Below are 11799 nucleotides of genomic sequence, written 5' to 3' on the forward strand. Positions count from 1 at the left end.
TACCCCCGTGTTTCCACTAGTAAGCCCAGCACAAAGGATAACGATTTCCAACGTTCCTCTTTTCATCAGAAATGAGGTCCTGGAAAGGGAACTGGCTAGACACGGTCAGATAGTTGCCCCGGTGAAGATGATTTCTCTGGGTTGTAAATCCCCTCCATTAAAGCATGTGTTATCTTTCAGAAGACAGGTTTTCATGATTTTGAAAAATTAATTTTAATTTTAGAGTGGATGACTTTGATTATACTATTTATATAACTTCAGACACAAGGAAATGCTTTGGGTGTGGGATGGAAGGTCACATGATTAGGTCCTGTCCAAATAAGAGGCCTAGGCCATCTGATCAAACACCGCCATCACCCAGGGCAGGTCCAAGTGGCTCGAGCACCAACAAGGGTCGAGAGAGAACCTCTGGGAGGAAAGGGACAGGAGAAGGTCTGGTGGAGAAGACAGGACATGGTGAGAAGGTGCAGGGGGAGGGGAGAGGCCTGGTGGAGGGAGTAGAACAGGGTGAGCAGGTGCAGGAGGAGAGGAGAGGCCTGATGGAGAAGACAGGACAAGGTGAGAATGTGCAGGGGGAGGGGGGGTGCCTGGTGGAGGGGGCAGAACAGGGTGAGCAGGGGGAGGGGATATACCTGGTAGAGGGGGCAGAACAGGGTGAGCAGGTGCAGGAGGAAAGGAGAGGTTTGGTAGTGGAGGCAGGAGTAAATGTGAATTCTAATTGGAAAAAAGTGGAGAGAAAGGGAAAAGCGAAGGCTATTGAGAAGTTCACTGTGGTCGAGGAGGGTGAAGAAGTGGGAGGTCAGAAGACAGGGGTCAGAGGTGAAGAAAGAATCAGACCGGGCAAACGGGCTGGACCAGCTGCTGGATAAGTAGAGTGTATCATAAATGAGGAGCAAATCGCTGCTGTCGGGACAAAACCTCATAACTCCATTTTTTGAATTTTTTATTATTATATAAATCAACTCCGTAGATCATCCTCTATAATTGTGTGGGTTTTACAAAGTTTAAACAATGGGAAAGCATTAAACCGATCATCTGTCCAAACCTCCTAACTCTATTCACCCTCAAATCTGTGTTAGTTTTTTTCATCTGCTGAAAAGTTGGGTTTTTGGAGTTATGAGGTTTTGTCCCGACAGCAGCGAAATGGAACTTGATGCTGATGTTACCAAAATGTCCCAAAAAAGGAAAACTGAGGTCAGTCAATCTGACTCTAGAGCAAAAAAAGAGTGTCAACCTGAGCAGCAGGTAGACAGTGACAGTGGAGACTCTGACCACAGTGATGAGGCGGAGTCTCTGCCTCCCACTCAGTCTCAGGCTGACAGGAGGGATGGTTATTCTTTAACTAGAATAAAAAGTTTTCTACATGATACTAAAGGCTCAAGGGCAGTTAATGTGGAAAGCTTTTTTCCTGACGTGAAGTTATTTGTTGAGTCCGCTAAGTGGCTAAGTGACACGAATGAAGAAGGTTTCTCTGATCAGGAGATTTATCGTTTAAGGAAACATGTTCAAAGGTCAAGATAAAAAATCTCCAATGATGTTTAAGTTATCTGGTCTCCTTTTAATATTTTATGTCCTGCAGTTTGGATATTTTCTCATGGCATAATTTAAAGTAGGTACCCTAAATTTAAATGGTGCAAGAGATGATGAGAAGAGGGCATCTCTTTATCAACTAATGGATTTAAAGAATATTGATGTGATGCTTGTCCAAGAGACACACAGCACTGAGGATAATACAGTGGCTTGGAAAAGAGAATGGAAGGGAGCAATTGTTTTAAGCCATAACACCAGTAATAGTGGTGGAGTGGGGATTTTATTTTCCAGACTATTTGTTCCACAGTCATGTGAGATTGAGGAGGTTGTAAAGGGGCATCTTTTAAAAGTAAGAGTATTATATGAGAAGGTGAAAATGGTATGTATTGTTGTTTATGCCCCAAATGTTGGTTTGGAAAGAATGTGTTTTTTAGATTCTTTGGCTGATATTATTAAGGGTTGTGATAATGAAGAGTTTTTTTTTTCTGGGAGGGGATTTTAACTGTACTGTTAACCAATGTTCCCTCAAATTTTTTTTCGGTCTGAGCAAACACTCAAACCTCCTGAGCAGACATCAGCAACTACTGAGCAACATACATCACCTGCCGATTAACCGGTTAGTTGATAAGCGGCGGTTTGTAAAAAATCTGAGAATCTTAATTTCCCTCAATGTCTAACATAAAAATATACAAATTTTGCTGATACACTGAGAAATAATACAAAAAGGCATATTATATTCCTTAATCAAATATTTATTTGACCATTGATTGACGATACAGAGCAAAGTCCTTACTTTGGCGGCGGCGGTGTGAGTCGTGTCACTAACTTTTGTCTTTTTAGGAGGCTGACTCGTCATTATTTTATTAAGTGAATTATAATGCGACTTCAAGGGTGACCATATTGTGATTTTTTTTTAAAGAGGACACTGCCTTCAGCCTCAAGATACTTAATGATACTCAAAGTTTACTCAAAGATGCCTTATCATTATAATATATTTAAAGTATGCCTCCTCTGTATGGATATAAAGTTATTATTTATATTATTTTATATAACAAAATAATATCTCTCTATAACCAAAGTTACTCAACATGCTGTATTATGCCTAAAGTAATCTATCTGACAAATCTCAAGAAAATAACAATCAACCTACTGTATGACAAAATAATATATATTTTCAAGTCTTACTGGACAAAATAAATAACAAGAAAATATGAAGTAATGTTCTAAATAATACCTCTTCTGTATTAGAAAATCCAGTTTAAAAAATATATCTTTGTATCTTTTCAATGTAATGTAAATTATAAAACAGTAACCTCACAAAGATACTAATTTAAAAGTGCACTATGCAGTTTCAGATTTGTTGCAATTAGTGTACTAAACTAATTTATTACACACATAATCCTTAGAATGATTATATCATAACAAGCATCTTATCAAACCAAAACATAATTTTGAGGCATCAAAATAGTTTTCAATTATTGTCTTTCTCTCTGTATAGATGCATGCTTCAATCAATTCGGTCAACTTTGCCATCAAACTCTTGCCTCGCACTGCTTTGTTTGTAATGTTTTTCTGTCTCCATGTGAGCTTTGAGATCGCCACCACTTTTATTAGACACAGAAACATATGGTCAAGCTTTGCATGCGTTGCACTCCGCTTCCAATTAGTCTCGACCGGGACGATAAATTGGGAATTTTCTCTGCAGTTAATCTGTAATGTACATTTTCACGTTTGCATTGTGAGGAGCCAGCCAGCGATGCTGGTCGGATCTGTCCGCTTCCGCTCTGTTGTGTGTGTCTGTGTGAGCGCGCAGTAGCGACGCCTACAAAGCACTGAAAGCGAGGCTTCTCTTGGTAACGTCACATGCAACAGGTTACCGTAGTATTCGGTGCAACGCGCCAGTCAATTTAACTACATGCATATTTTACACAAACGTTTCTGTGCACGACAGATTTCAGATGTGCGCGGGAGCGTTTTGCCATGTGCGCGCGCGCACGGGCGCACCTTAGGGGGACCATTGCTGTTAACCCCGTTTTAGATAGGAACCATCAAGAGCCTCACAAGGGTGATTGAGATGTATGAGCTGAGTGATGTGTGGAGACGAATGCATCAAAAGCAGAGGCAATACACATGGGTTCACACTAGAGATAATTTATTATCAATGGCCAGAGTTGATCGGTTTTATTGTTTTAAACACCATTTTAGTGTTTTTAACAATTGTTATATAACCCCTGTTGGTTTTACTGACCATTCTCTTGTGTACTGCTCTGTTTTTATCAAGTGTGTAAAGCGTTGGAGAGTGATAGGCAACCTTCGGAACGAAGAAGCCACCTAATGATGATGAAAGCCACAAAGTGCTTACTGGCATTTTAATACGTCTCTTTTAACTGATCAACATTTTAGGGACGCTTTTACCTTCTTATGGAAGATTCATAAGCAGACAAAGGCCAGTTTTACCTCACTACAGCAGTGGTGGGATGTGGGGAAGTGCAAGATTAAGCAGTTCTGCCAACAGTACACTCTAAATCAGGGGTGGGCAATTATTTTTCGCGGGGGGCCGAATGAGCAACTGAAAATATGTTGGAGGGCCGGGCCAAAATTCCAAACTCAATTATGCATAATATACATTTTATTTCTATATAAAAAGCAGTAAATGGCATTGTTTTGACCCCTGGTAAGAGTGTATGTTATTATTTGGCAATTAAAAGGTGAGGTTAGCTTTCAAAAATATCATTTATTCAAATAGAATTTATTTCCAAAATGATAAACAAAATGTGAAACATTAATAACAAAGGGAATGTATGAAAAAGTGCTATACAAATAAAGTTATTATTTTGAGTTTCATATACTATTGAAACAAGAATTTTCTTAGCTTTCTAAAGACATCACATCATCTTATAGCCAAAATAAACAAGACATGTCACTGAACTGTGTAAAGAAAAGTGTCCCAGTAGCCTTTTTTACTTTACATGCCTATATTAAACATTTAATGTTTTCAGAACTGTGCAAAAAAAAGATCAAGTGTCCCATTTCACTTGTTATATTTCCACATTTTAGTGTTCTTCAGCTCCTTTTTTTTCATTCAGTGTGATAAATCCAGTCTCTGTTGAGCTTTAACAAGTCCATCAAAGTCAGGTTGCATGTCTGAGGTGGAGATGCGAAGCACAGCTGCCAGATGTTCATCAGTGAGAGAGGATCTGTACCTGGACTTGGTAAACGTCATGACTGAGAATGTCTGTTCACATATAGGTGGATCCAAAGAGAACCAACATCTTCTGAGCATGTCTCCTCATGTTTGGAAAGTTCTCCTCCTTGAGAGCAGAGTAAAACTCTAGCAGTGATGCTGACTTAAGGTGCTCTTTCAGTAGTGAATCAGACTGCAGGTCAATGAGTTCAAGCTGAACATCAGTGGGTGCACTATCAACACTGCAGGTAAAGGGAGAGGAAACCAGCTGCATTTCATCCTCAACCTTTTTGAAATCTTGAAAACGCCTTGAAAATTCATCATGCAGTACTCCCAACATGGATGAGTACCTGTGCCGGTGATCAGCTGATGGTTTGACTTCTTTCAGGGTTTTCATGTGTTTGAGATTGTTGCTGCCTAGTTGCCTTGAAATTAATTGCAACTTTGTCATGAAGGCTTTCACATGGCTATGCATTTCATGAGCAAAAATGCCCTTGCCCTGCAGTTGTGTGTTCAGTAGGGATGGGTACCGTTCACATTTGAACCGATACGGTACCGGTACCTGTGAATCGATACCGGTACCCAACGGTACTTTTTTCTGTACTTTAGTCTCAAAAAATGTAATCTACCTACCTCAGTTGTGAAAAAAGAAATCCAAACTTCAAATAACCACACTTTCGACCGTTTTCAGCTTGCCCCGACTGCTTTGTTGTTGAATCAAGTCAAATCCTAGGTAAGCGTATATTGTGCGTGTGAACGTTGACATGAAAAGAAAAAAGTAAAAAGAATATTTTTTTATTTATATTTTAAATTTTTTTTATTATCATGTAATCTTTCGCGGGCCGGTCAGAATCATCCCGCGGGCCGTACAATGCCCAGGTCTGCTCTAAATGTTACCAGAGATATCGCCAGATCTATGAAGGCTCTGGAGATTGATGTGGAGGAGATTCAAGAGCTAGCAGAATCCACAGGAGATCGAGGCCATATTGGAGCTCTCAAAGCCAAAAAGTCTTGTCTGGCTGACCTGTTAGGTATTTCAGCACAGGGTGCTCTGGTGAGGTTACGTTTCAGAAACATCTCGGAGATGGATGCATCTTCCCGTTTCTTTTTCGGTCTGGAGCGCAAGAATGGGCAGAAGAGGCTCATCCACAGCATGCGCTCAGACACAGGTCAGATACTGTCTGAGTCCACTGACATCAGGAGGCATGCTGTGGGTTTTTATAGTAGCCTCTTCCAGTCTGAACGTGGAGAGGAGCAGGAGGAATCTCATGGTTTCTATGAAGGCCTACTAAAGGTAGAGAAAGAGTCCAGTGGCGGATGTGTCTCTTGATGAGCTCCATACTGCCCTGCAGAGCATGGAAAATGGGAAAGCTCCGGGTATAGACGGACTACCTGTAGAGTTCTATAAGACCATGTGACCGGGACTGACACTTTCCGGGCAGCTCTGCAGGTCAAAGATCACCACACTGGGCCATGTTGTGGACTTGACAGGAGCAAACATGGACAATGCTGCTGCTCTTGCTTCACGCTTGGAGGTGAAATCCATCAGGACGGTCAGCTTGATGCTGGGAAAATGGAAGCAGGGGCTCAGGGAGATAGAACGTTGCATGTTGACAGTTTAAAAACGGGTCTCTTCATCCTAGTGATGAGGATCTGTTTCCTACGTTTAAGCTGCAGCCTGATTAAAAAATAATTGCACAGGGCCTCTTTTAGCAATGGGAGATGTTTCTGGTGTGTTTTTTGATGTGGTTGATGGAAAATGTTTGTACAGACTGTTGGTCAAGGTTCTCCACAAGGAGAAGCTCAACGGGAGAGGTGACACTCCCTGGAGAGCGCACATTGGTCTCAGTGATGAGGTAAAACCAGAGTGGCGAGCACTGTACAAACCAACATTATTCAAAAGAATTGGCTATCTGCAGTGGAGGGTTTTACATGGCATAGTGGCTGTCAATTATTTTATTTCCCTATTGAACCCTAACGTCTCACATGACTGTCCTTTTTGTGCGCAAAGGGAAACAGTTTTCCACTGTTTTCTGGACAGTTCCAGGCTGCTGCCTCTGTTAGTGTTACTAGAGAGACTTTTTCAGTCTGGTGAAGATGTGTTCCCGAAAGAGAGGTACATTTTGGGTTTTAAATACTGTAGAAAAGAAAAAAGCAAGTGTCATCTTTTTTATTTCATTTTAGGGAGAGCAAAGATGGCTGTGTATCTCAGTAGGAGGAATAAGATAGAACAGGTCTTGGATCATGATGCTGTATGTCTGTTCAGAAAAATTATCAAAGCCAGACTGAGCATAGATTTAAATTATTATAGAGCATTGAACAACCTAGATCAGTTCACTGATATATGGGCACATAAAGGAGTGTTGTGCTCTGTAATGGTAGATGAGTTGGTGTTGGCAACTGAGCTGATTTGAGTTTTTTCTTTGTTGTGGTTGTTTTTTGTTGTTGTTGGTGGTGTTGTTTTCTTTTGTGTTTTTTTTTGTTGTGCTTTTAATAATTGTTTATCAAATTGTTTGTAGGTGTTCTTGAAAGAAGGACAGTGTTATGTACAGTTGACTGTGGTAATGCTTTTTGTTGTAATGCTAGAATGATTTATAAATAAAGTGTCGTTAAAATTCAAAAATTCTCTCTCTCTCTCTCTCTCTCTCTCTCTCTCTCTCTCTCTCTCTCTCTCTCTCTCTCTCTCTCTCTCTCTCTCTCTCTCTCTCCTCCCTCCCCCCCCCCCTCTCTCTCTCTCTCTCTCTCTCTCTCTATATCTCTCTCTCTCTCCCCCTCCCTCTATCTCTCTCTCTCTCTCTCTCTCTCTCTCTCTCTCTCTCTCTCTCTCTCTCTCTCTCTCTCTCTCTCTCTCTCTCCCTCCCTCTCCCTCCCTCCAGTGCTGTTTGGTCAGTTTGTGGTGTTCCAGACTCTGACCAGTGACGTGGTGGAGATCTTCGATGGCCCCTCCCTCGAGTCCTCGCTCCTGTCCTCCATATACGGCTCCCACTCAGGTAAAACTAAAAAGCACAATCCGTGATCCACATGGAAACAAATGTTTAATTCCTTACTTTTTATACTAAGACAACAAGTAAATATGTAGTTATATTTGTATTGGCTGTATTGTCTTCTATTATATATATATATATAATAGAAGTTCCAAACATCTTATATTCCATCAGATCAGACAAGAAGATGTGTGAATATATGTCACATTGATATGGTCCAATAAACCACGGATTGGAGCTTTAAGCTGGAAAACCCAGATCATAAAGTCTGTTTTCTCACTTTCTATTCTGTTATCTTATCTTATCTTATCATTGTACTTAGATTGTACTTGTACTTTAGTTTGTATATTGTATATTGTATAGTGTTATTCCTCTTTTACTTACTTTTTTACAGTATGAAGCACATTCTCATGGGCTCATACAGAACCAAGCATTTCACTGTAAAGTACATTTATATGTGACAACTAAAAACTAACTAGAACTTGAACTCATGCATAGTAATTTAGTATTACAAAGTGGATAAACTCCCAACAAGATGGCACTTAACCAAAACATCTAAAGCAAAGCAGCTGTTGCAAATGGCTGTTGTCACAGAGCGCTTACGTCTCGTGTCAAATGATTATGACAAATGTTTCTCTGCTTTTCCCAATTAATATCAGAGGGAGCAGATCACACGAGACAGATAATTACAATCTAATTCAGCTGAGCAAACAAAACGACTCCCCCCACACCCAGCTCCTCTGCGCAGGGCCGTGTTACAGTGCAGTTAAATGGTAGACGATGAGGGGAAGATGGTAACAAGGCTTATCTGATGTTTCAGAGCTGATAACAAGATGACCACTTGTTGTTTTCTACTCGCGGATGAGCTGAGCTACAAGAAGGACAAAGGGAGAATGTATTATTAAGTTGTATTACCTACATATGTAAACTCTCTCTCTTGTCGTTGATGACCCTGTCGTGTGTGTTGCTTCCATCACGACCTCTCACACTGAAGAACACACAGGGGTCGCACAAGGTCCTTGAAGTGCTTAACACTAGCACAGCCATGGAGAAAATGGCACTAATTCCCGCCAGGAACGGGTCAGATGACCCGACCGCTTATATGAGAAATATGAGAAAAATAAACAGTGTAAACTATATAATTACCTCTGAATATAAAAATATGAGGTTTACCACAATGAAATTTCTTTGAGTGACATACAAAAAATGGAAGAGCCACACATTGACGGGCAAAGAGCCACATGCGGCTCCCGAGCCACGGGTTGGCCACCCCTGCGCTAGACGCTCGCAAAGTGCTGTGACTTTCGTCTGTTCCAATGCCCCATATGTGGAATAACGTTCTAATTACATTTTCCTGAAGTCATTTAGAAATTTCAGAAACCGTGCCAGATAAAATGGGTACTTTTAGGAAAGGTCATTGAGTGACAGAGCTGGAGCTCGACCGAGTGACGAGGATACATTTATTGAAAATGCCTAGGGGTCATGTGACCCCTTGTCGGCTGTTCTAGTGTTAAATTGCTTGATTTTTGTCCAAAAAAAGTCAAGGCCTGGAATTCCTTGAAAACAGCCACTTTTTTTAATAAGGTGCTTAAAAAGTCATTGAAATTCAAATCAACCATTCGCATTGAACGTTTTGTTCATCCATGATCAAATTGTTCTGAATCAAGAAATACATTTTTTTTATTTAAAGTGTAACTAATTGTCGGAAATAAATATTTGATCGGATTCTTTTCCTGTAAAAAAACAGCATTTAAAAGTGAATTGTATCCTGACATATCGTCATGTAACTCGAGAACTGAGGCACGGAATTGGTTGTGTGAGGTGGCGTTCGAACGGCGGCAAATAGATGTTTCGAACGGTATATTATATGTTAGGCGAAAAATGCAGCCCCGAGCCGGTAGACGCTCGCAACGTGCCGTGACGTGCACACAAGTTCTCGCGGGACATATACATCCCACCACCAAGGTTAAATTGCCCTTTTAACCCTGTGGTATATTCTAATCACAATACCTAAGGTTATTTACAGCACAATGAGGTTGTTATCTGGAAGGAGGGAAAAAGGACAGAGTGATAGAATGGTCTCCTCACCTGACTTAGTCAGATGAGAAATAAGCTTGTGCAGCCAGACAAAAGAGGAACTTATGGTCCAAACTCATTTATTTGCCGAGAGGCCAAAGGTGGATAAGCAATCAGGTACGTACAGGGATTATTCATCATTTTTCATAAGACATGATTGTACAAAAGGATTGATGAGATTTACATAATCATATAGCCCATTCACAGTGGCTTCTTCACATCAAGACAGGTTTGCACATAAAAAGTAGTCATGTTATGTCAATGAAAAGAGAATGTACTGAGCAATACACATGGTTAAACCTGGTCTAAGATTACACTAAACAACCAACAGTGGGGTTCCCATGATTTACTCACATGTATAACAGCACATTCTCTGGTGGGCGATGAAGGTGCAGCATGACCCCCTGGGGTAGGGTGTGTGGCTGGCCTCCCTACTAACTTTACTGATCCAATATTTATAGGTTAAATGACCTCACAATTTTTAAACTAGTTCAACCAATCACAAGTATCTAAAAACAGGCGGTCTTCTTGTTGGGGCTATCTGCCCCAACATGTCCTTGTTGTGTGGTTGCCTGCAGCAACCGGGGGGGCCGTGGTAGGTTGATGAGTTGGCGTCTTCTCCCCCCAAGAGAGAATGAATTGTCAGTTGCACCCTAGAACCTCTTCTAATTTGTAGTTTTAATGTAATGAGTTACATCTATATTCAGCATTAAACCAATGTGGCGTTGTCTTATATTTTAATACCAGATTTCCTATATAAAGTATACTGAATTAATAGTTCCTTGGTCTTAGATTCTAGCAAGCTTTACAACCAGAGTGAAATAGCTTTATTACTTAACCAGTTTGACATTCCTAAAATGGTATTCAAATCTTCTTTGTACTAATACCTCAAATAGGTTACTATGATCTTGTTATTATTCCAATATTGTTTTTCATTCTAACCTAGTATAATGTAATTATATTTTCTGTGACCTCTAATCTCTGTTAGACCAGCTGCTCTCTCTGCTAGTAGAGTGAGTGACCGTCCCATCTGTGGGGTGTGACTTATTTACATACAGTCTTTGTTCTCCCCTGATTACATGTGTTAGCGTGGGGGTTGGGAATGTATATCTCTTGTAACACCAATAATATCACTTTTGGCTGAGCCCTGCTTTTACATTATGATTCTCTAATTATTCACACATATTAGTTATGAAATTCAATGTCAATGTTACCACAACCCTTTCACTACCGCACTACCAAATGGTTAACCCTTTCACTGCGACAATACAGATGGTTAAACCCTTTCACTGCCACACTACAGAAGGTTAACCCTTTACCGTCTGTAGTGTCATAGTAAAGTAGTGCTTGGGAAATTCCTTGAAAGTCCTTGAATTTCCTTTTGCAATGTCTGTGGGAACCCTGACAGAAACACAACATGCCTCAGATTGTGCCTCCTCAACATGCCTCAGATTGTGCCTCCTCAACATGCCTCAGATTGTGCCTCCTCTTCTTCAGGCGAGACGCTGCCCTTGAGCTCCGGGAACAAGATCACTCTGAAGTTCACCACAGAAGGACCCGGAACGGCCAAAGGATTTCACTTTGTTTACCAAGGTGAGACCTTCCCTCCCTCCACTCTCATTATAATCATAGCAGTGTTGAAACAATAAACAGTACGATATCATGAACTGTGTGTAAACAGAGGTGTAGATGAGGATCTGCATTAAGTATCATACATTACACATTACTAGGGTTGTCCGATATTAGCATTCAAATGTAATATCGGAAATTATCGGTATCGGATATAAAAAATAAAAATTATTTGTATTTTTTTCATTTATTTAACCTTTATTTACCCAGGCAAGCAAGTAAGAACAAATTCTTATTTTATTTATTGTCAAAAGTATGCATACTGTTGTGTTAATTCCACGACAAGAGATATGTAATGTTAATTACCTGAAATTATTCCGTTTTTGGGGGGGGGGGGGGGGGGGGGGGGGGGACCCTGCATATATCGGTATTGGTTGATATCGGTATCGGAAAATT

General features: G+C 40.6%; 1 protein-coding gene across 1 annotated transcript in view; it reads left to right on the forward strand.

The window, feature by feature from the left end:
* Nucleotides 1-11799, forward strand: part of LOC311223559 (CUB and sushi domain-containing protein 3-like) — a gene marked incomplete at both ends in the record, with an annotated part of 752195 nt that overhangs the window by 401005 nt on the left and 339391 nt on the right. The window contains 2 exon segments of the mRNA XM_084308339.1: nucleotides 7591-7704; nucleotides 11272-11367. Of these exon segments, the coding sequence (XP_084164465.1) occupies nucleotides 7591-7704; nucleotides 11272-11367 (210 nt within the window).

Source organism: Notolepis coatsorum, assembly GCF_963971535.1.
Source record: "Notolepis coatsorum genome assembly, chromosome: 2".
Lineage (NCBI taxonomy): Eukaryota > Metazoa > Chordata > Actinopteri > Aulopiformes > Paralepididae > Notolepis > Notolepis coatsorum.